The sequence below is a fragment of the Callithrix jacchus genome, chromosome 7 (genome assembly GCF_049354715.1).
Source record: "Callithrix jacchus isolate 240 chromosome 7, calJac240_pri, whole genome shotgun sequence".
Lineage (NCBI taxonomy): Eukaryota > Metazoa > Chordata > Mammalia > Primates > Cebidae > Callithrix > Callithrix jacchus.
The window spans coordinates 63099122-63123168 of NC_133508.1; the positions used below are offsets into that span (position 1 = coordinate 63099122).

The 24047-nt window shown below is 45.6% G+C and overlaps 2 protein-coding genes across 11 annotated transcripts in view; both read left to right on the top strand.

Annotated features, from left to right (window-relative positions):
• The window catches only part of DHDDS (dehydrodolichyl diphosphate synthase subunit), a 38912-nt gene extending 20113 nt beyond the window's left edge, over positions 1–18799 (top strand). For 5 of the 10 annotated variants that reach the window (XM_009000700.5, XM_078330821.1, XM_009000702.5 and 2 more), the window contains 3 exons: positions 4173–4287; positions 6725–6832; positions 16399–18799. In XM_009000700.5, the coding sequence (XP_008998948.1) occupies positions 4173–4287; positions 6725–6832; positions 16399–16638 (463 nt within the window). In that variant the 3' untranslated portion in view covers positions 16639–18799. The remainder of the gene's footprint in view (positions 1–4172; positions 4288–6724; positions 6833–16398) is intronic. The other 5 variants (XM_035308258.3, XM_078330823.1, XM_035308259.3 and 2 more) reach the window with 1 other exon arrangement.
• Positions 18800–19939: 1140 nt separating this feature from the next.
• HMGN2 (high mobility group nucleosomal binding domain 2) lies at positions 19940–23490 on the top strand. The gene is made up of 6 exons (XM_078330825.1): positions 19940–20113; positions 20987–21031; positions 21206–21235; positions 21586–21636; positions 22078–22173; positions 22614–23490. The coding sequence occupies exons 1-6, from the start codon at positions 20099–20101 to the stop codon at positions 22647–22649; spliced, it is 273 nt and encodes a 90-aa protein (XP_078186951.1). The 5' UTR covers positions 19940–20098; the 3' UTR covers positions 22650–23490.
• The last annotated feature ends 557 nt before the right edge of the window (positions 23491–24047 follow it).

The window sequence follows — 24047 nt, forward strand, 5'->3', positions numbered from 1 at the left end:
ATATAATGAATATGTTTCAAATGTTCTTATATGTAAGAAATAAATAATAAGGGGAAAGTATTCATGCTAGAATGAAAGAAAGCCATTTGACAAGCAGATCTAATATGGATTATGCCTAAGACTCTGATCTTGACTCCTAGTCCAGCAAGTTTTTCCATATCCTTGTCTGTCCTGCATGGTTTAGTAACTTGCCTCTAAGGGGTTAGTTATGCAGACAGGGTGTGGGCTGGGCAGTAACACCAGGGTCAAGAGGCAGATGTCTCAATCCACCAACTCCTTAAGCTTGGTGTGCTCAGACTGGGCTAATCAGGGCCTGAAGCGATACACTTTATATTACTCAGAGTTGACAAACCCACATTTATAACAAAGTCAGTGTATTAATTACAATTAGGTTATATGCTTCTAATGGCTGGAATTTTCTTGATTTCTCACTATCACCATCCAACTCCTCATTTTTTTCTTCCAGATTATATATGTGTGTGTGCGTATGTATATATTTTTGTTTTGTTTCATTTTTCTGAGATGGAGTCTTGCTCTGTTGCCCTGGGTGAAGTGCAGTGGTGCACTCTAAGCTCACTGCAACCTCTGCCTTACAGTTTCAAGCTATTCTCATGCCTCAGCCTGTAATCCCTGAGTGGCTGGGATTACAGGCGCACACCACCACACCTGGCTCATTTGTATATATTTAGTAGTGATGGGGTTTTGCCATGTTGGCCAGGCTGATCTTAGCCTCCCAAAGTGCTGGGATTACAGGTGTGAGCCATAGTGCCTGGCCTGTTTTGTTTTGCTTTGGAGACAGGGTTTTACTCTATCGCTGAGGCTGAAGCGCAGTGGTGCGAACATGGCTCACGGCAGCCTAGGATCCTTCCACCTCAACTTCCTGAGTATGTGGGACCACAGGTGCCTGCTACTACATCTGGCTAATTTTTCAACTTTTTTGTAGAGATAGGGTTTTGCCATGTTGCCCAGGCTGGTCTCAAACTTCTGGGCTCAAGTGATCCTCCTGCCTTGGCTCCCAAAGTGCTGGGATTACAGAGCCACCGCACCTGACCCAGGTATTCAGGTATATTTTTAGCAATTAAAGTAATAGATTGTTTTGTGAGTCTGGAAATTATAGAAGAAGAAACTAGGTTAAGACCAAAGGATAGTTAATAAATTCTGTTCCACTGCACTACCTTGAATGGGCTACTTGACTTGCTGTAGGCCTTTTGTCTTTCTTATAAAACAATAGTGTTAATAATAGTAATTGCTAACACTTACTGAGCATTTACCTTGTTCCAAGCATTAAGCTTTCCACATATATTTAATCCTTAGACCTTATCCTATAAGGTAGGTACTGTTTTTATGCCCATTTTAAAGATGAGGATACTGGCTGGGCATGATGGCTCATGCCTGTAATCCCAGCACTTTGGGAGGCCAAAGTGGATGGATCACCAGGTCAGGAGTTTAAGACCAGCCTGACAAACATAATGAAACCCCATCTGTACTAAAAATACAAAAATTAGCCAGGTGTGGTAGCGCACACCTGTAATCCCAGCTACCTGGGAGGCTGAGGCAGGAGAATTGCCTGAACCCAGGAGGCAGATATTACAGTGAGCTGAGATCATGCTGCTGCACTCCAGCCTGGGTAACAGAGTGAGACTCTATCTCATAAATAAATACGAGAATACTGAGACATGAAGAGGAAAAGTAACCTGTGCAAGTTCACACAGGTGACAAACCTTGGGGCCAAAATTTCAACCTGGCTTCAGAGCCTCTGTTCTCATTCACTGTAGTATGCTGACTTTCCTTGTGGGAAAGTTGAAATGAACAGTAAGGCAGTAAAAAAGAAAAAATTAGCTGGGCATGGTGGTTTATGCCTGTAATCCTAGGACTTTGGGAAGCTGAGGCGGAAAAATCACTTGAGCCCTGGAGTATGAGACCAGCCCTGGCAACATGACATGACCCTGTCTCTATAAAAATAAAACAGTTAGCTGGGTGTGCTGGCACACACTTGTAGCTACTTGGGAGGCTGACTGAGGATTACTTGAGCCCAGCAGGTTGAGGCTGCAATGAGCTGTCATTGCACCATTGCTCTCTAGCCTGGACAACAGAGTGAAACCCTGTCTCAAACACACACACACACACACATACACACACATTCACTTCTGACATAAATATTTATAACACATGAAATCACATTATGAATAGTTTACACTCTGAATCATGCTTTTTTCATTCCGTGTTATGAGTGCTTTTCTACCACCCATGTTTTTAAAAATTCTTCATATCACTATTTATAATGGCTATAAAATATTTCTCACATTGAATTATTTAATCAGTCTTCGGTTTGTCGGATATATAGGCAGTTTCTAATATTTCATCACTACAAATAAATGCCACAATTAAATATTTGACTTGTCTGCAGTTTGGACTGTTTCCTCAGGATCTGAGTTTGAAAGTGCTCATTTCACCTTATTCTTGCCAAAATTATCAAGACTTTTTTAAAGTAAACTGTTCTGACAAGGTGCAGTGGCTCATACCTGTAATCCCAGCACTTTGGGTGGCCAAGGTGGATTCGATTGGATTGCTTGAGCTCGTGAGTTCAAGACCAGCCTGGGCAAAATGGTGAAACCCCATCTCTTAAAAGTACAAAAATTAGCTGGGTGTGATGCCATGCGCCTATAGTCCCAGCTACTTTGGAGGCTAAGGTGGAAGGATGGCTTGAGTCAAGGAGGCTAAGGTTACAGTGAGCCAAGATCACATCACTGCACTCCAGCCTGGATAACAGCCATATCCTGTTTGAAAAAACAAAACAAACAAATCTATTCTCATAGGTAAAAACTGATATTTTACTGTTATTTAATGTAAGTCATTTCTGAAAAATCTTCACGTAGAGAGCTTTAACTCACATTCCATTTACTGATGGGTTTTTGTTGCCCAAAGTCTTCCATTTTGATTTTGTCAGTTTCATCTTTCCACCCTAGAGTTACCTCTTTTTCTTTTTTTTTTTTTTGAGACAGGGTCCCACTGTATCACCCAGGCTGGAATGTACTGGCATGATCTCAGCTTTTTCCATAAGAACTCTGCCCACTGTCTAAAGTAGGTAGGACAAACTCTTTGCAGATAAATTGGAAACTCAGAGAGACTGAGTCTTTGAAGTCACACTGTAAGTTGGTGGGACTGAAAATAATTTTTTTTTTTAATTAAAGTCTTACTCTGTCACCAGGCTGGAGTGCAGTGGTGCAATCTCAGCTCACTGCAACCTCCACCTCCCAGGTTCAAGTGATTCTCCTGCCTCAGCCTCCCAAGTAGCTGAGACTACAGGCGCACACCACCACACCTGGCTAATTTTTGTATTTTTAGTAGAGACGGGGTTTCAGCATGTTAGCCATGTTGGTCTCGATCTCCTGACCTTGTGATCCGCCCACCTTTGCCTCCCAAAGTATTGGAATTACGGGCATGAGCCACCATGCCTGGCAGTCTCTTTCTTACTTCTTAGCCAAGCCACTGTTAATAGTATGATGTGTCTTTTTAGATTTTGTTCTTTGTTTATGTATACTTACATGCACATGTGAATGTTTGAATGTGTATGTCTGTGTGTGTGTGTGTTTTATACTATATGTTTTCTGAAATTTGCCTCTTTCATTTAACATTAGATTATGAACATCTTTCCAAATCAATGCATTTAGATTCATCTTTATTTTTAGAATGCAATTGCATAGTATTTCATCAAATCCTGAGTCATAGGATGTATGTATTTTTTTTTAAAAAAAAGATATTTCAAGCAAAAGACAACAGATATTCTTGTGGGTACATCTGGTTTTAGGCCTGAAGCTAAATGACTTTCAGCAAATTATTCATCTTTGACTCAGTTTCCTTATCTATAAAACAAAGATAGAAGTACCTTATATATCAGAACATGTGGGAAAAGGCAAAAAATAAAGAGAAAAGAAAGAATTTTACATTGTCCCCCCAAAAAAAATATGTAAAACCTTATATAGTTGTGAAAATTCATTCATTAATTTAGCAAACATTTGTTGAGGGCCTTCAATACACTAGTATTGGCTAGTGTATTTGATGGTATTGTATAAACTGGGAACACTTATGTATGGAAGTTCACCAGGAAAATACTACAGAAAGAGAATACTACAGGATGTGTGCTTCTCTTTGTCTCCTCTTGCTCACCTTAGTGATATCTCTGAGTCTCTGCTTGATAAGTGCCTCTATACCAACCGCTCTCCTCATCCTGACATCTTGATACGAACTTCTGGAGAAGTGCGACTGAGTGACTTCTTGCTATGGCAGGTAGGTCATTTCCAGGTACTATTATGTTTGTGTCATGGGGAAAACCCTTGACACAAGGGTTTGATAGAAAATTCTGTCCATCCACAGAATGGATTAGAGTGGTCCATCCCCACTCCCAGAGAGGCTGAAGCCAGAGGACTTTGGGGGAAAGCTAAAATCTGGAGAAGCATCTCTAGGCTGTGTCTGACAACATTTGCTGTCTATTCCTCATCTGTAGCTGGCTTTGCAGCTTTGCAAATCCAACTGTAGCGAAAACTTCATTGTGCTCCTATTCAAGGAATGAGACTTCTGTCTTGTATCCCTGAGCATAAGCTCTTGCCTTGGTAACCTGCCAGCGACCCTAGCCCCTCTGGGTTAGAAGCTTGCCTTGAAGTTACTAGTCCCTCTCCTTCAGGATAAAGAGCCATACCTATGCAAGCATGGTCCATGAGGGATGCAAACACTCAAGTCTCTATTCCCTGTTAACTTGGTCCCTGGATAGCATATAACTAGGGAAAGCCCTTGTTCTAGGAGAGCCTGGAGGGAGAGACTCCATTTGGAAGCAGCTCACATGATAAAGTTCCAGAAATTTTAATGGACCACAGTCCTTTTTTTTTTTTTGAGACGGAGTTTCGCTCTTGTTACCCAGGCTGGAGTACAATGGCACGATCTCGGCTCACTGCAACTTCCGCCTCCTGGGTTCAGGCAATTCTCCTGCCTCAGCCTCATGAGTAGCTGGGATTACAGGCACGCTCCACTATGCCCAGCTAATTTTTTGTATTTTTAGTAGAGACGGGGTTTCACCATGTTGACCAGGATGGTCTCGATCTCTTGACCTCGTGATCCACCCGCCTTGGCCTCCCAAAGTGCTGGGATTACAGGCGTGAGCCACCATGCCCAGCCTGGACCACAGTCTTAAAAGTGAGCTAACACCGGGCATGCTGGCTCATGCCTATAGTCCCACCACTTTGGGAAGCTGAGGCAGGCAGATCACTTGAGGCCAGGAGTTCGAGACCAATCTGGCCAACATGATGAACCATTGTTTCTACTAAAAATACAAAAATTAGCTCAGCATGGTAGCGGGTGCCTGTAGTCCCAGCAACTCAGGTGGTTACGGTGGGAGAATCACTTGAACCCAGGAGGCAGAAGTTGCAGTGAGCCAAGATTGTGTCACTGCACTCTAGCCTGTGTAACAGAGTGAGACTCTGTCTCAAAAAACAAATAAGAAATAAGTACAATGTGCACCTCTTGGTTCTCTGGCCCACTGTGCTGCTCAGATCACATTTGGGAAATTTACTGATGGGCTGAGTTTTAAGAGATTACAGAGTCAGTTACTCTGTACAAATTAGTTACATTGACAAACTAGAGGACTTATTGGAAGAGATCAAACTAGAAAGCAAGGAATCTCATGTCTTACAAAAAATAAGGAAAGGATAGTGGTCTGGAAAAGGGAAACGAGTGACAATGTATTCTCTTGGAAAAAAATGTTGAGTTCCTTCTTTATGCTGGAAATATAGCAGTGACCAAGTCAGAAATTATCCCTACTATCTTGAAACTTGTAGTTTCTTAGCAAAGACAAACTCTCTGATCAAGTCATTACAACCTTAGGAACTGATAATAGGCAGCTCACATAGCCCTGAAATATTTGAAAGAATGTCACTTTGAAAAAGAAACAAACTGGTTCCAGAGAACATACCTGTGACCTTGGTAGAAGTTGTAGAGAAGGAGACATTGGTTTACCATAACAAGCCAAAGAAGCTATCTGACAACTAGTTATTCCTCCATGAGGTACTAAATTCCTCACCACTACAGATATCAAGCAGTGGCTGTCAAGAGTGTTCCAAAAGAGATTCTTCATCAGTGATTATTACTAAAGTATACCTGTCTCTCTACTATACATATGTTAACCCATTTAAACTCAATAGTACACTGAAAGTTAGGTATTCCTATCATCCAGTTTTATATTTGAGGAATCTCAGCCCAGGTGAAATTACCCTGCTCAAATAAATGGTAAATGGTTGGAGCCAAAATTCAAAGCCAGGCATTCTGGCTCCAGAGCCCATATTCTCAACTACTGTACCCTACTGCTGCTGCTTAAAAATAACAATGGCAGCTACCATTTGTTCATTGCTGACCTTTATCAGACAGTATGTTTCCCAGATGCCCTCAGGGCCAAGAGCCAATAACATAATCCAGATGTTATTTCATGGTCCTAAAATTGTCTCTTAGAAAAATCCTGGTGGAAATATTGATCTGGTCTCATCACAGGCAGGTGATCTGGCTGCCTCAAGTGACTCTCCCTCCTGCAGCAGCTGCAGCTTCAGCTCAGGATGCCTGTACCATCTCATCTCTGGGCATCTAGGTCCTGCTCAGCTTGCTTTTTACTTGGAGGACTGACAAGGGATGCGGCCCAGCAACATGTTACTAAATCATACTCTTCCTTCTCTGCCTTTCCCAGACCTCTCACTCCTGCCTGGTGTTCCAACCTGTTCTATGGCCAGAATACACATTTTGGAACCTCTTTGAGGCCATCCTGCAGTTCCAGATGAACCATAGCGTGCTCCAGGTAAGAGTTCAGGGCTGCCCAGACAGAATGGGATGGAAGAAAAGATTAGCATTGATTGATGACCACCTTATTATATACCAGGCACTTCCTAATAAGATAATGATAATGATGATAGTAGCTATCACCTACTGACTATCTACTACTTGCCAGGCACTGTGAACATTTTTCATGCTACATCTCAATGTTCCCAAGACCCAATGAGGGAACCCTTATTAGCCCTTCCCTTATTTAAGTAAGCAAATAGAAGAGAAATGATTTAGTTAAGGACATGTAATCATTAAAAGGTAGGAAGAGGATTTGAGCTACAAGTCTTTTATCTTTTAAAGACTCAGGAAAAGGCTTCTCAGAGAAATTGGCCATTATTCCTTTAAAGTATTAGTCTAATAAAAGACTGTAGCAGTATTAAGGGATTAAGAACTAAATAGCATTGTCTTTCCATTGTGTAAAACTATGTTGTGTCAAGACTTGAAGTTCAACTTTTAATGTTTATCACCAAATCCAACAGGTTTTATTAGCAGGTAGCATCACCTGTATATAAATAGGTCTCTTTGTGAAGGGGAGAAGAAAAGCAAAGCACACTGCCATGTGTGTACCTACGCAACTGTCTTGCATGCTCTGCTCATGTACCCCAAAACCTATAATCCAATAAAAAATTTAAAAAAATAAATAAATAAATAAATTTATATCACTCTGAAAAAAAAAAAAATAGGTCTCTTCATAACAATGGTGGTGTGGGTTGGTGGTAGCTAACATATTGAGGATCTGCTAAGGCACTTAGGTGATTTCATGTAAGTTTTCTTATTTAACTTAACAACCCAGCAGGTTTGATGTCCTCATTTTTCACATATGGAAACGGGGGCAGAGAGACTTAAGTAATTGTCCCAAGAACCTGAATTTTATTTTATTTATTTTTTTGAGATGGAGTTTTGTTCTTCTCGCCCAGGCCCAAGTGCAGTAGCATGGTCTCAGCTCACTGCAACCTCCACCTCCTGGGTTTGAGCTTTTCACCTGTCTCAGCCTCCCAACTAGCTGGAATTACAGGCGTGTGCCACCATGCCTGGCTAATTTTTCTATTTTTAGTAGAGACAGGGTTTTGCCATGTTGGCCAGGATGGTCTCAACTCCTGACCTCAGGTGATCCCCCTACCTTGGCCTCTCAAAGTGCTGGAATTACAGGCGTGAACCACCACACCTGGCCTAAGGAACCTGAATTTTAAAATCAAAGCTAGTGCTGCTTCTTGAGTCTAGAGAGCTAATACCAGGAGGAAATAATGATATGAGTCAGGGATTCTTAATCTCCTTGGTATTGGGGTCCCTTTGGAGAATCTAATGAAAGCCACAGACCATCTCCCTAGAAAAATCATAGATCACTCAAATATGGAATTTTGCATAGAATTGCAAACTTACCATGGAAACACATAGAATACTTTTTTTTTTTTGAGACTGAGTTTCACTCTTGTTGCCCAGGCCAGAGTGCAATAGCACCATCTTGGCTCATTGCAATCTCCCGCCTCCCAGTTTCAAGCCTCAGCCTCCCGAGTAGCTGGGATTACAGGCATGCACCATCACGCCCAGCTAATTTTGTATTTTTAGTAGAGATGGAGTTTCTCCATGTTGGTCAGGCTGGTCTCAAACTCCCTACCTCAGGTGATCCACCTGCCTCAGCCTCCCTAAGTGCTGGGATTGCAGGTGTGAGCCACCGCACCTGGACACACATAGAATACTTTAGAGGGGTTCACATAACCCCTGAAATCTGTCCCTGAATCCCAAGTCCTGAACTCCTGGTGTAAGTCAATCAAATCACAAAGATTTGATAATGTATTTCATTACTTAGTATTAGAATATGAGGAAATTGAACGAAGTTTAGAATTAATGAAAAGAAAAACAGCAAAGGCACAATTACCCACTGTCAGTGGGGAATAAATATCAGATTTTTCCATATGACCAAAGCCCGCTCTAAAAACTAAAACTTTACCCTTTTTTGATGGATAAGTTTCTAAAATGTATCTTGTACATAATTCATTTACATCTACTTCATACTAGGCACTTGCTAATAATGATGATGATTAGGATAATCACATTCTATTTTTTTTTTTTTAGAGACAGGGTCTGACTCTGTTGCCCAGGCTGGAGTATAGTTGTGCAACCTTGGCTTACTGCAGCCTTGACCTCCCAGCCTCAGCCTTCTGAGTAGCTGGGACTACGGGTGCACACTACCATGCTTGGCTAATTTTTGTATTTTTTGTAGAGATAAGGCCTCACTATGTTGCCTAGGCTGGTCTTGAACTCTTAGGCTCAAGCAATCCTCCTGCTTTGCCCCCCGCCCCCCAAGTGCTGGGATTCTAGATGTGAGCCATCATGCCTAGCCATCATATTTTAATGATTACGTTAATAGTAATTATTATCTTTAAACATTTCAGTATACCACAATATCCTTGAGGGGTAGGAATGTTTGCTCTAAGTTGGATGGTCTCAAAATACCCAGGTTTGGAATTTCATGTATATTTTTCTGTGTCTCCCCTCTTTCATTTTTTACTGCTGTCAACAGTTAATTTTGACAGTATCTCTCCTCTTCCTTTGTATTTACTGTTTTAAGTCAGCTATAGACAAGAAAACCAGTTAGTCAAGCTTGTTGGAATTATGTATATAAAATGAGCGTGAACTGGCTCTGTGTGAAGACAAGAGAAGCATGGTGCATGAGTTTTTGTGTTTTTATCTCTAATTTGGATGCTCAGAAGTCTTTTATAGTAATTTCACGTTTTTCAGATACTTTGCACGTGGTTGTCAGAGGAGTTAACTCAAGCTTCATTCATTCCATAAGTATTTATTGAATAGTATGAATCAGGCACTATATTAGGCACAGGAGAGTCAACAGTTAGCCAGTGAGACAAGATCTCGACCTTTGTGGAACCTGTCTTCTTAAGGAGACAGAAATAAGAAAGTAAACAAATATATAAGTTCCAATTATAATAAGGCAATGAAGAATACAGAGTGACGTGCTAGAAAGTAATGAAGAGAATGCAAAAAGATTGAGGTTTAAGTTCGGGTCTTAGAAGAACAAAAAAGAGGTCAGTGTGCCAAGGGAAAAGGGCATGAAATGAGGCTAGAGTCAGACCTTGGCTCATACAAGCCTTGTAGGTCATGGTAACAAAGCTGAAGGTCTTTAATCAGGGGATGACAAGATCTGAGTTGCATTTTGTAAAACTCATTCAGAATTTTCAAAGGGCTGGAGTCAAAGCCAAGAGATAGAACTCCTGCAGTAGTCCAGGTGAGAGAGGATGTACCTTGAGGTAGGGTGGTGGCAGTAAGGAAGAGGAGGAGTTAAGCCGGGATAAAAACAAACGTTAAAACAGAAACAAGTGAAACTAACTATATCAAGGTGATAACATAACCCCCCAGGAAAGGAATTAATTCAACTTACCTGAATACATTTCTTTGCTGTTCATCTACAGTGGAATCTCTTCTCAGGATAATACAAACTGCAACATAAACTTAAACATTACTTAAGAGGTTTGTTAGTCTGGGTGCTGTGGCTCACACCTGTAATCCCAGTACTTTGGGAGGCCAAGGTAGGTAGATCACCTGAGGTCAGGAGTTCGAGACCAGCATGACCAACATGGTGAAACCCCCGTCTCTAAAAAAAATACAACATAATTAGCTGTGTGTGGTGGTGGTCTATAATCCCAGCTACTTGGGAGGCTGAGGCAGAAGAATTGCTTGAACCCAGGAGGCAGAGGTTGCGGTGAGCCAAGATCGTGCCATTGCACTCCAGTCTGGGCAACAAAAGTGAAACTCCATCTCAAAAAAAAAAAAAAAGAGGTTTGTAGTTAGTGGGAATGTTGATAGTATAATTGTGAAACTCTTGTTTCTTGTAGAATAAAACAAATAAGTACAAATACATGTTATTAAGAACCAAGACGGGGGCCAGGCGCAGTGGCTTACGCCTATAATCCCAGCACTTTGGGAGGCCAAGGCGGGTGGATCACGAGGTCAAGAGATCGAGACCATCCTGGTCAACATGGTGAAACCCCATCTCTACTAAAAATACAAAAATTAGCTGGGCATGGTGGTGCGCGCCTGTAGTCCCAGCTACTCGGGAGGCTGAGGCAGGAGAATTGCTTGAACCAAGGAGGCGGAGGTTGCGGTGAGCCAAGATTGTGCCATTGCACTCCAGCCTGGGTAACAAGAGCAAAACTCCGTCTCAAAAAAAGAACCAAGACATATAGGTGGCCTTAGCAATTGGGTGTGTATTTCTGCTGTTTCCTGGAATGTGGTGAAGGCGTTTGAGGTCAAAATTAAGTGTTCCATTTGTACCTATGAATCATATTCGCAAACTTTTTTTTTTTTGAGACGGAGTCTCGCTGTGTGGCTGGAGTACAGTGGCGTGATCTCAGCTCACTGCAACCTCCATCTCCTGGGTTCAAGTGATTCTCCTGCCTCAGCCTCCCATGTAGCTGGGACTACAGGCACATGCCACCATGCCCAGCTAATTTTTATATTTTTAGTAGAGAGAGGATTTTGCCATGTTGGCTAGGCTAGTCTTGAACTCCTGACCTCAAGTAATCCTCCTGCCTCCTAAAGTGCTAGGATTACAGGCATGAGCCAGTACACCTGGCCTATATTTGCAAACTTATTGAGCTCTTATCATATGTCAGGCATCCTTTCATTAAATTATATGAACTGCTTTAAGGCAGATTCTATTATTATTGCCTCCATTTTTAAAGAAAGGAAACCAAAGTTATAATAGAGATATTGATTATTTTGAAGCCTTCTCCAGCAGGAGCCCCTGGAGGTCCTGGCCAGGCTTTCTCTACCCTGGAGCCTTCAAAGCTCTGTTTCTAGAAATCGTATCACCTTAGCAGATGCATTAAGGGGAGAATCCGGACTAACAGCATCCTCACCAGTCTATTCTCAGACCAGAGAGGTCTTTCCAGGCTTTTCTCGTGTCTTCCTTTTATAGACCGTGTATCATGGCCAAACTGGACTCTTCACAGTTCCTTGTTCCATGCCCTTCAGTTTCCTACCTCTATGTCTGTGCTCTTGCCCCATCACCAAATTCCCATTATCAAAATTTGAGCTGCTCTGTCTCTAGGCCCTGCCCAATATGTCCCTGTTTTTTCAGGAAGCCAGGGCAGGGAGTTTCTGGACCTAGAGTAGCTTAGTGGGAGGAAGGCAGCTGGTGGATCCTAAGGGAAGCAGGGACTTGGCTACAAGTTGTTAGGAGCCAGACCATGGTATCTGAATGGACCATGACTGTCTGCAGGTGGTCACCTTGCCAATCTTAGAAGCTGGCAAAGGGAGATTTGACTATGATGCAATAGGATTTGTCAGCCAGGAGGCAGGGACAAATAGGCAATCAGGCCAGGGAAGGGGTGTGTGGCAGTGCAGAGCAGCTGATCCTCAATCACAAGTGGGATGAATAGTAGTAGGTCCATGAGAGGTCATTGATGGAGATGAATAAAAAGTGTTTTTCCACCTCATCTCCAAGGATGATATTAGTGAGGGAAAAGACCAATATTCCCATGAAGCTTCCTATAGTACATTTGTCATAATTTAAACAGGCTGGATCAAACATTATATTTCTTGTGCTCTTCACTCAGGATGTTAAAAGCTTGAGTTATTTATTTATTTATTTATTTATTTATTTATTTATTTATTTCTGTGGAAATGAGATCTCACCAAGATGCCTGTCTTCTCCTCAGGATGTTAAAAGCTTGAGTTATTTATTTATTTATTTATTTCTGTGGAAATGAGATCTCACCATGATGCCGAGGCTGGTCTCAAGCAGCTGGGCTCAAGCAATCCTCCCACCTTAACCTAAAAGCTTGAGTTACTGTCTGAGACATTCATGACTGAATCTTGGCACTGCCTACATAGCTATGTGACTGTACAGTTACTTAACCCCTCAGAGTATCATTTTCCTCACCTGTAAAATGAGAGAAGTAGCAATTCCAGTAATACCTACCTTGCAGGTTTGTAACAGGGGTTCAGTAAGCTAACACATGTCAAGTGCTGAGTGCAGTGCCTGGAACAGAGTTCATTTCCTCAGAATAGTGGCCAATATTGTTCCCCACATGTGTGTCTCTTAGCCTTTCATCAGACTCCTGTCTCTGGAAAAGCACCCTGCGCATCCTGTCCCTAGTACAACTCCCCAGGCAAGGAAACTCTGAGGGTGCTTCAGAACATGTTTCTGGTAGAAGGTACTCTGTCTACCTGAGGGCAGCCCTCAGAAGTGCATTCCTCATGCTGCTGACCTGGACTGGCTGGTTGCAGCTTGGGGAAGAACTTTTCATTGGCTAATAAATGTTTTGAAGGCAAGGACCTGCAGCCTCTCTCCAGGTGCCAGCAGAGTGGTAGAGGACTTTTGGATTTAAGTACTAGAGGGACTTTGCATCTTGTTCTCTGATTCTACCAAGAAGAGAATAAGAGCAGAGAGGCATAATGCCCAGGAAGAATTTATATTCATAGGTTAGAACCACATTTCTCAAAGTGAGCTTCTTGGAGCCCTGGCACCAAGATGGGATAAGGTCTGTACAAAAAGTCTCTAAGAAAGCCAGGTATGGTGGCTGATGCCTGTAATCCCAGCACTTTGGGAGGCTGAGGTGGGTAGATCACCTGATGTCAGGAGTTCAAGACCAACCTGGCCAACATGGTGAAACCCCATCTCTACTAAAAATACAAAAATTAGCCGGGGGTGGTGGCACATACCTGTAATCCTAGCTACTTGGGAGGCTGAGGCAGGAGAATCGCTTGAACCCAGGAGATGGAGGTTGCAGTGAGCCAAGGTCGTGCCATTGCACTCCAGCCTAGGTGACAGAGTGAGACAACCATTCCCCCCCGCCCAAAAAAAAGGTCTCTAAGGAAAGAATTAGTGCCCTCAACACTTACCCCTGATTGGTCATTACTAACAGTCAGGGTAGACTAACAGTCAGGGAGATAAAAGTTGACCTCTGGGACTTCTGTTAGCTTAGATTTCCCAAGGGTAAGTACTTGAGAATAACTGAAAACACCTCTGAGATTGAAAAGGTAGATTCAGACCATGTGGAGGCTGGATAGACAGGTGTCCAGATACAGGTCACCAGCTTTTCCACCCCTAGAAAGTACAGCTTATACACAGGCACAAGATACACGTCACATTGTCCTCTCAGGAAGTTACCTTAGTGTAAAAGCCAAGGGAACTTCAGTCATCTCAGCCTCGCTGTAATTTTCTGTAAAATGACAGCAGGTACCCTCCCAACTCTGCCATCCTAAAAATGAACTGCTAATTCTTGGCAGACGGGCCAGGCTCTGCCTGAGCTACAGCCCCCATTGCTGGCACTCACCCTGACCCCATGTGGAAGAAGCCTGCGCCTCATGAAGTGCCTTTAGCTAGCTCCATATCTAGCTCCGTATTTCCTCCATTACTGAGTGTCCCCCATCTTTTCTGTCCTGCTAGAACTTAGCCTGCTTGGCCCAGTCCACAAGTGGTGGTGACAGAACAGCTCTCAGTTAATAGCCAAGCAGTAGGCTGGAAATTCGTTATCTCATTTTTCCTCAAACAACCCAGTGAGGAGGGTACTCTTGTCCCTGTTTTGCAGAGTAAGAAATAGCCTTAGAGAGGTGAGGGGGGCCTTAGGAACTTCTCAAACCCCAGTGCTCCATGTGGACTTACTCTGGCCTCAACAGGCTCTTCAGTTTCCTGCATTTTTGTCCATTACTACCACTGCTGGAATATCCTCCCCACCCCCCATACACCTCACCTGTTTGAATCCTCCTCATTGGTTAAAGAGCCAGCTCAAATTCTGTCTGTTCATGAAGGTCACTGCTCCATGACCTTCAGCCACACTTGCTTTCTCCTCTGAGCTTCCATGACCCTTATCACATTCTGTTTTGTATCATGGTGCTCTGTGTGCATGGCTTTATGATCAGCTTGTAAGCACCTGGATTGCTGGGACTGTGTCCTGCACATCTCCAATCCTGAAAAAAAGTCCTGTGTGTAGCACCCCGGGAGCCTCCTGACCAAGGCCAGGAAGAGGCCCTTCCAGCAAGATGGAGAGCTTTAGCAGCAACTGCTCAAGCCCAAAGTCTTCATACCTCCACATGTAATTCATTATAATAGCAGAAGACAAGTACCCATGAATGCCTGGGATTATTCAAGAGTGGAGGCGGGGAAATAGTCCAGAATTCTCATTTGTCATCCTTATTTGTGCGGTAAACCTTTATTGCTGAGAGACAGCAAATCACCTCCCTGCTCCATGTCTGTCTCCAGCAGAAAGTACCTCCCTCACAGCTTCATTGTGAGGGTCAACTGAGGCAACAGATGAAGTGCTTGTGCACATGGAAGATATTCTTTAAATCATGAAGACAGAGCAGTCAAGGTGCTTACAGGCTGATTAGGACAAAAACACGTATACAGGTTTACTGAAATACAAGATAGAACGTGGGAAGGGTCATCAGGGTATAGGATACCATAGGTAATGGAGTTCCTCACACATGGAATAGGTTTGGCAGGAGGAGCTCTGGTGCAAAGGCTTTGCAAGTCAGTTAGACTGGCAGGAACAGAGAGGATCGGCAAGGCATAGGAAAGCCTTGATTCTGCTCCAAAAGGATTTTCCCCTCTCCTGTGTCAGGAGTATCCTTACTGCTCTCATGTGGTCAGTAAGTTGAGTGTTTCACCTGTAAAGGGCACCCCAAGTACTAGACAGGAAGAAGCCCCGTCCCTGCTCTCTAGCACTTGGGGTGATAAGTGCTGCCAGGGAGTATGATCACCACCTGGTGTCAGAGCTGGTTTCAAGAGGCCTGGAGGCTCTCAAACCTCCAAGGGCTTATTTTCTAACAGAAAGAGTGGACCATGGACACTAACACTTATTCTACTATGCAGAATGCAATAAGTGGCTTAAGAGAGTGCAACCTGTTTCTCAGAATGTTCTTAGGAGGACTGGAAGGATCCGGCTGGTCTTCATACAGGAGGCAAGTCTGGAGCTCTGAAAAATAGCCTAGGGCGTTGGGAGGATGGTATCCTCAGAGGAAAACCTGGGGGGATCAAAGGAAGTGACCCAATGGATACGCCCCAGACAAGAATAGGACCTTTCTTGCAGCAGAGAACAGACAATAACAACTTGTAAAATTGCTGTTTCTGTCTAAGAGCCTGCTAATATGCTAGAGAGGATTTCGCATATATTATCTCTAATCCTTAAAACCACTCTTCAAGGTAGGCACAGCCCCCACTTTACAGATGAAGAAATGAGGTTAGGACAGGATTTGCCCAAAGCCACAAAGCCAGTTGATGGAGAAATCAGAAGTCAGACCCACGTTTGCTTGGTTCCCTTCCAAGTGCATGAGAAAAACTTTAAGAAATACAGATGCTTCCACACAAAGCAAACCAAGATGGACCCAGAATTGCCACTGCCCTGCCTGTACAACATGAGCACCACCCACTGGATACCTACTCCCAAGCCTTTTCAAATCTGGTACTTTCCACTGTTCCAGGCCACTTGGCCCACCTGGTGCCCCACCCCCTACCTCCTCCATCCCAGTTTCACCCACACCTAAAAATGATCTTCCCACCCAATCCCTACTTTTCTCTAGCAGAAGGCCCGAGACATGTATGCAGAGGAGCGGAAGAGGCAGCAGCTGGAGAGGGACCAGGCTACAGTGACAGAGCAGCTGCTGCAAGAGGGCCTCCAAGCCAGTGGGGACACCCAGCTCCGAAGGACACGCTTGCACAAACTCTCGGCCAGACGGGAAGAGCGAGTCCAAGGCTTCCTGCAGGCCTTGGAACTCAAGCGAGCTGACTGGCTGGCACGTCTGGGCACTGCATCAGCCTGAGTGAGGCTGGCCACCTGCCACTCTGCCCTGCCCTCTACCTCCAGGGCCCCACTCCCCTTCCTTTTCTTGGTGAAAGGCACCTCCTTTCCTGATAATGAATTGTGTTCCCTTTGCTTGGCTGGGGAGCCCAGGCCAGGTCTGCTGGCCATAGATACCTTTGGGCTGCCTGGGACAGTGGCTGCTGGGGAAGATTTAGGGTAAAAGTCTCCCACGAGTACACTAAACCCAGCTCTGGTCACCAATAGGGCTTGGAGAGCAAAGGGCCACAACTCAGCTGCCTGTCTCCTAGATGCACTTTCTTTTTCCACCAGCACATCCTTCAACACAGAATTTCAGGGAAGAGTTCTCCCCAAAACCCTAGCTCTTTACCCATCCATTTTTAGCCTTCCACCCAACTTCCACAAAAGATTTGGCTCTACCTTGGATCTGCTAGTAAATAACTAATAGGAAGCCAGTTATTTGGGTAAGGAAAAAAAGGGGTGGGAGAGACAGAAAGAAAATTTGCCCATCTGCTGCTCCTCCCCCTTGGCTCTCCACCTGGGATTTGCTATTGAATCTCTACCCCCTCCCACCACGAAGTGCTGATTGCTCACTGAAAGACTGAGCGCCCCCAATGGTGTGCGGAAGCCAGGCGGGTGATTACAATCCAATTACCTATTGTCGACTCAGCCCACACAAGCTTTTCTCCTCCTCTTGCAGGGCATGGGGCCAGGCTCCACTCCCAAGTGAGACTGGCCCCCTCCATGGTACAGGGTAACAGAAGGGCCTATAGGCCCTAGTGAATCAAATCCAGCACAGGCCTTCTCCCCTGTAACACAACAGGACTGAGCAGAACCAAGCACTTCTCCTAGCTGACTCTGCTCCTCACCCTCACCATCTCAAACTCTGATTCCCACTTCAGTCTTCGAGGTTTCTCTCAGCTTTTTGACCTGGCTCCCTAAGTAGGCCCTGAGATTATTCTTGGCATGGCAGCTTGTTCTAGGTCCTCTCTGCTTTTGAGGGTCAAAGCTGTGTCCTTTCCCTTACCTCCCTCTGCCAGGCTTTGCTGCAGAGCCGCTGAGAGGATTAGTGCCTTTGAAGAGCTATCTGCCTGAGCAACTCTTTCAGGTGCCCCAGACTGACAAGTACCAGCCAGCAACACCAACCAAATGCTACTCTGTTTAGTAAAGTCCGTTTTGCTTTTTTTTTTTTCCGAGATGGAGTCTCACCCTGTCCTGGCCGGTCTCGAACTCCTGACCTCAGGTTATCCACCGGCCTCAGCCTCCCAAAGTGCTGGGATTACAGGCATGAGCCACCGTGCTAGGCTTCCCATTTTACTTTCTGCAAGCTGTTTCCCTAGCAGCTCCCTCTAGGGGAGAGGTGGAATCTTGCAAGCAGTAGTACGAGCATACACCAAACCCCTAACTTTCCTATACCCCAGCCCCCCACTTCCCTTTTCTGTACCGGGATACCTGGCGGCAAGAGACCCCTTGGTTATTGTCCGTGCTCCCATAATCAAGCATAAATGCTAGACACTGCGATTGAGAAGCCAATCACTGCACCCTCTGGCAAGCCCCCATCCACACCTGGCACTCCCCACTACCAATCCCTGGCACAAGTTTCCTGGAAAGCAGGTGCTCTACATTTTCCATCTTTACAATGGGGCTGTTGACAGCCATAATTAGGGAGGCATGAATTATGAGGCTATAATGCAGAGCCCTACAATTAAGGCGGGAATGAGGGGCTGGAGGCAGCAAACGGAATCTGCCTTATGAGTGTGGCTGTTGAGTCCTGTCTCCTGGGTCTGACTTTCCGTAATATGATTGGGGTACAGTAGGTGATTAATGGGGCTGGCATGTCTCTTTGGCCTGAGGTCCTCTATTCTGGGAAAGGTACACAGGGTGGAGTAGGGAGAAGCTGCCCCAGGAGGTGATGTAGGGGTGGAAAGAAGAGGCAAATAGGTCGTCGTAGCCCAGAAAAAGAGCTGCAAAATAGTTGAACTCGTGGTTGCTTTGAACAGGTATGATTTGTATAAGGCAGGTTCAACCTTTGCCTCAAGAAATCAGATGGGACCAATTTAAGTGTTCTTCCACCTGTGAGCCAAGCCCCCATTTGAGGACATCTATCGTGTTCTTGTGTTCTGGGTCTCAAATAGAATTTTTAAAGATTCTTAGATGTAAAACTTGTTTGCTAACTGCAACGGAAGAACACCTTGTTTTGCTGCTGCAATTACCTACCCTCCCTCAGGTGCGCCTGGCTAGCTCCCAAGACCCTGGCTTTGGACTAGGGGGCATTGGAAAAGCCCTTTTGCCATCACACCACCTGTTCCTCTACTTGTTTCCTAGTCCCCGGGCGCTTTCCTCCATCCTTTTCCTCGCGCAAGTGAAAGGCAGCCAGCTTGACAGTGTGGAAGGAGGGATTTCGCCAACTGCGACTGCAGTGCCCAGGCTTGGTGGCCGCATTGGGTGGGGACAGCTGGGCTAGATGTCTCCGAGATGGGTAGAGTGTAGGGGGAGGGGAGTGCCGGTAGACCTCGACGGCCGCTCTCCACCATTCTGTGGCGGAGTCTGGAGGTTTGAGAATACAGGGACCTTAAGGGAACCACCCGACAGGCGTTAGCGGGTGGGGGCTTCGATAGCATTTGGGGAGGCGGCTGCGCAACGGGTGCTGAAAGGACAGCTCCTACCTGCCCCACAGCACCCAAAAGGCACCTCCGCTTGGAAAGTCTCCCCCTGAAATCCCTAGCCCACCTCGAGTGGACGCTTTTTCAGGTGAGATGCACGAAAGGCTTTCCCGAAGTGGCAGCTCGGAAGGATGCACGTCCGGCTGCGCCAAGCTGGCTTCCCCGCCTTTTTTCCACTTCGGCGTCAGCCTGGGCCCTGGGAACTGCAGCCTGTGCCTCCAGCCGCGCGCTTCCTCCTGTCTCCAGTGGAGCAAGGCAGTGAAGCCAGGCCTCGCAAACCCCTCTTCTGGGGCCCCCAGCGGGAGCAGGAAGGAAAGCTGCTGAAATGTGCCCAGAGTGTCGCACGGCTTGGAGAAGTGGGTTGCTGGGTTGCATAAGGTGGAAGGAACTTGCTAGTTTGCAAAAGCCAGCTCTTGGCGGGAGCCGGAACCCAGTGCCCGCCGACTTGCGCACCCCTCCTCATTTACTGCCTTCGACGCACGCCTCCCCTACTGCGCCCCCCACCCCCTCGGCGCGCCGCCGTCTCGCGCGCACCCCCCCACACCCCCCTCCTCACTCCCTCCAGAGGAGGTGAGTTTAAACCCCGCCCACGTGACCCCAGCTGGGCCAATGAACGGCGGCGGGAGGTGAAATCCGGTTCTAACCGGTCCGGGGCTCCCAGCGCTATAAAAACTTTATAAACCCCCCGGAGCCCGAGCAGTGTGAAGAAGAGGAGGCGAGAACGACCCCCGGACCGACCGAAGCCCACGCGCCGCTGCATCCCGCGCCCAGCGCCTACGTCCCGCCGCCGTCGCCACCATGCCCAAGAGAAAGGTACGTGGCGCGAGGGCCCCAGGCGCCGGGCCGCCAGTGCCACCGCCGCCGCCACCGACTCCCCGGCGCAGGGCGCGAGAATCGGCGCCAGGCAGGAGCCAGCGCTGCTGCCCCGCGCTGGGGATCGAGGCTGTGCGGGGCGGCTCGGGGCTAACCCTGAGCAACAGCTTGGCTGCCCGCTGGCGCCAGAGGCCATATTGGAGGAGCGGCGGCCGCGGCGGGAGGAGCCATGTTGGCGGCTGTTTATCCCGCTCCCCTCGGGCTCGGCGCCCCCGCCCGTGCACCCTCCCCCATCGCCAGGGCCCCTTCCCTCCCCTCCCTGCGGGCGGGCAATTCAAACCCGAAAGGGCGGGAAGGCGGCGCTCGGGGTTGGCGGGCGGGGGAACGCGCTGCCGCCAAAAAACTGCCGCCGTGAGGGGGCGGGGTCTCTCCCCCTCGGGGCGGGGCTTGTGCGGTGTGGCCCCGCCCCTCGCCCACGTTCCCGGCGCACGAGACGCGCGCTGCCGCCGCCCACGAGTTCCCCAGGCTGCGTGCACCTCCCTCTCCCGCCCTCGACGGCTGCCATGGCAACGGCGCTCGGCTCCGCCTCCGGAGGGGGTTTGTTTGCGCCATCTGCAGCTGTTGCTTCTGCCTGGCGCGGTGGTGCGGGTTCGGCTGCCCTTCCCGGCCGCGTTCCGGCTCAGCCCTCGCTTCCCCGGGTCGGCTCTCGCGCGCTCTTCGGTCTTAATACGAACGTAGGGCTCACTCGTTTGTTTATGTCCCGGAAAAGTTGTGTGGACGATTGCTTTAATTTTCGTTGTTAAGACTCTGAAGTTTAGGAAATAACTAAGAACTACCTCAAAAGTTGCAGTTTTTTGTTCTCGTTTCTTATAGGCTGAAGGGGATGCTAAAGGAGATAAAGCCAAGGTGAAGGACGAAGTAAGTCATTCTCTCTTTAAGGGTCAAAGCCTTGAATAGCAGAGGCCACTGGACTCGGTGATTAACCGTAGCCTGTGTCCTGAATTTACACTCCTATAATCCAGAGCAAATTGATACCAAAACTTCAAAGCGATTTACCTGACATATTTCTAACTTTCTCGTTGTCTTTAATAGCCACAGAGAAGATCCGCGAGGTTGTCCGCTGTAAGTGTATGCTTTGAATTTTCCTATTTGTCCCTGAAACTAAATATAAAAAAAAAAAAAACCAAAACTTTGCTTTCCATGAATTATGGTTAGTTCCTGATTTTGAATGATCGCCTCTTCTTGGGACTCTTGCCCCTTTGGCGTTTGCTGGTTCTGAAATTCTGATGACTGTTGCCAAGGTGGGACATTTGAGTGGGCTTCTGGAGATTCAACATTCTAAAAGCCAGCCACAAAAACTTGAGGAGGAGAAACTTCTCTACCCTTGGTACTTTTGGCTGGTTGGTCGTGGGTGGTTTTCTTCGGTCCATTGTACTGATGTTTACTTTTTCCTCTGTTCTTGCCAAAAAAAGAAACCTGCTCCTCCAAAGCCAGAGCCCAAGCCTAAAAAGGCCCCTGCAAAGGTAAGTGCTAACATTGGAATTGATCACTTTCACAGAATGAGGACTGTCCTTAGGCCTTAGCTTAATTAGCATAAAGGTGCCTCCATTAATGGAGGTTATAAACTGTCAGTGGTTTGCCTCATCCTAGGGATTCATAACCTTGGTTTCCTAATTAAGAACTCTGTCATTAGTTTGTAGGAAAATGTGCATTTAAATATTAAATAATCTAGGGTTTAAGCTGATTTCTTCTGTTACTTACACTTAGATAGGAAATTTTAAGTACTAAAGATTATTGCAAGTTACAGATAATTTAACCTAGTTTTGATCAGTTGTTCTTGTCAACAGGTGAGGGTTTGTGTGTTTTATCTTCAGTAAACAGTCCTACCTTGTGCAGAACTTTGCAGACCATACCCTGGTAATAGGAAATGGGGAGAAACAGTTCTATTTTTTCCCCTTTTTCAGAAGGGAGAGAAGGTACCCAAAGGGAAAAAGGGAAAAGCTGATGCTGGCAAGGAAGGGAATAACCCTGCAGAAAACGGAGATGCCAAAACAGACCAGGTACAACTGCTGTTTAACTCTTTGTAGATCTGCTCATTCAGTTCGTTGCTGATTTCAAAGACTTAATTACCCTTTTATCACTCCAATGTACTGTTTGGTCCAGAGTTTGCTTGTGGCTTTCCTGTTAACTTAAATCCTGGATTCTTGTAGTCTCTACTGTCAGCCGAAGGGCACTGTGTTTTATACCACGTAAGGTTTTCAAGCTAGGAGTAACCTCGGGTCTCTAATTCTGGTATTCCTCCTTCCCCAGTTTTATAGTAAGGCCCAGAGGAGAGGTGACTTAGCAAAGTTATTTAGTAAGTCAGTCTCAGAAGAAACACTCAGTCTCAGAACCTGAAACCTGAACTTTGGCCTGGGAGCAAAATGATGCTGTAGGTGGAATGTAAACAAAGATAGTTTCAAAATCTACACATTGCACTAATTTGTCTGTTTTCTTTTAGGCACAGAAAGCCGAAGGTGCTGGAGATGCCAAGTGAAGTGTGTGCATTTTTGATAACTGTGTACTTCTGGTGACTGTACAGTTTGAAATACTATTTTTTATCAAGTTTTATAAAAATGCAGAATTTTGTTTTACTTTTTTTTTTTTTTTTTTTTTTTTTTTTTTTTTTTTTTTTTTTTTAAAGCTATGTTGTTAGCACAGAGAACACTTCATTGTTGTTTTGGGAGAAGGGGCATATGTCACTAACAGACTGTCTCCAAAGCTGGATTGATGTGGGGAAACGACTTTCCCTTCTAGTTTTGAGAGACTTCCTCTTGGCTCCCAGGAGGAGGGATTCCCTGACTTTGACACACATGGCCACCTTGGCACACAAAAGCCTTGTGGTATGGAAAAACAAATTCGCTTTTATGTCCTCTTCTCCCTTTCCGTCTTTCAGCATAGACTTAACTCCCTTAAGTCCAGGCATCTGTTGGGACCTGACCCCCAGTCATTGGTTACCAGTGTGTCAGGCAATCTGGTCTTGCCAGTGATGCCATTGAGATGGCACCTGTCAAAAGAGCAGTGATTCCATTTCTAGATTGTGGATCTTCAGATAAATTCTGCCATTTTCATTTCACTTCCTGAAAGTCAGGGTCGGCTCGTGAAAAGTTGTTAAACAACGTGCTAAATGTGAAATGTCAACCCTCACTCTAAACTTTCCCTGTTCAGAGCATCAGATGAAGACTTCATTGGGTTTTATAGTGGCTTTCTGATTTTTGGTAGTCCATCAAAGAAGGGAGTTTGAAAGTTGTTGTATACTGTTAATGATTGCCCATGTCCTGCCTGAAATACCATGATTGTTTATGGAAAGTATCTTTAATAAAGCTGGATACAGTTTGGCTTGGAATGCTGCCTCTGATCTTTTCCCACAGTGGGGTAACCTGGTTTATCCAAGTTTCTTGGAAGAGTGTTCTGCTTTGAGGTATTTCCTATACAGTCTAATGATCTTTCACTAATTTATGGTCAGTTTCTAAAACACCCAGTGCTAGGTGGAGTTAGGGAGGATTCCAGGAGTATCCTTCCTACTGGTGGTGAAAGGCTGAGAGAAGGAAAGTGATTTCTGTACTTTGCTATGCAGCATTCCCTGCAGTGTTTGTTTTTTGCATAACAATACATGAAGTGTATTAAATGCAGATTTTTGGTAGATCTGAGGTTTTGGCTTGGTAGTTGACAGTAAGGAGCCTCTATTTCCATCTGCATCTGTAATCTATAAAATTAGCAGATTAATAGACTCATGTCAGAGAGTGCCCCTGGGTCACACAATTGGCCATTTGTAAGGCAGATGACACTTTGCTCCTAAGTAGACCTGCAAACAAAGACATGAAGGGGTCTTTTCTGATTCCTTTAGTTGGAGTTGCTGCAGAGAACCCCCTTTCTCTTAAGTGAAATGGCAAGG

Coding starts and splice junctions, on each gene's coding strand:
- HMGN2 (XM_078330825.1), top strand. Junction 21,032..21,205: donor AAGCCAAGGTGAAGGACGAA/GTAAGTCATTCT, acceptor TGTCTTTAATAG/CCACAGAGAAGATCCGCGAG. Junction 21,637..22,077: donor CTAAAAAGGCCCCTGCAAAG/GTAAGTGCTAAC, acceptor CCCCTTTTTCAG/AAGGGAGAGAAGGTACCCAA.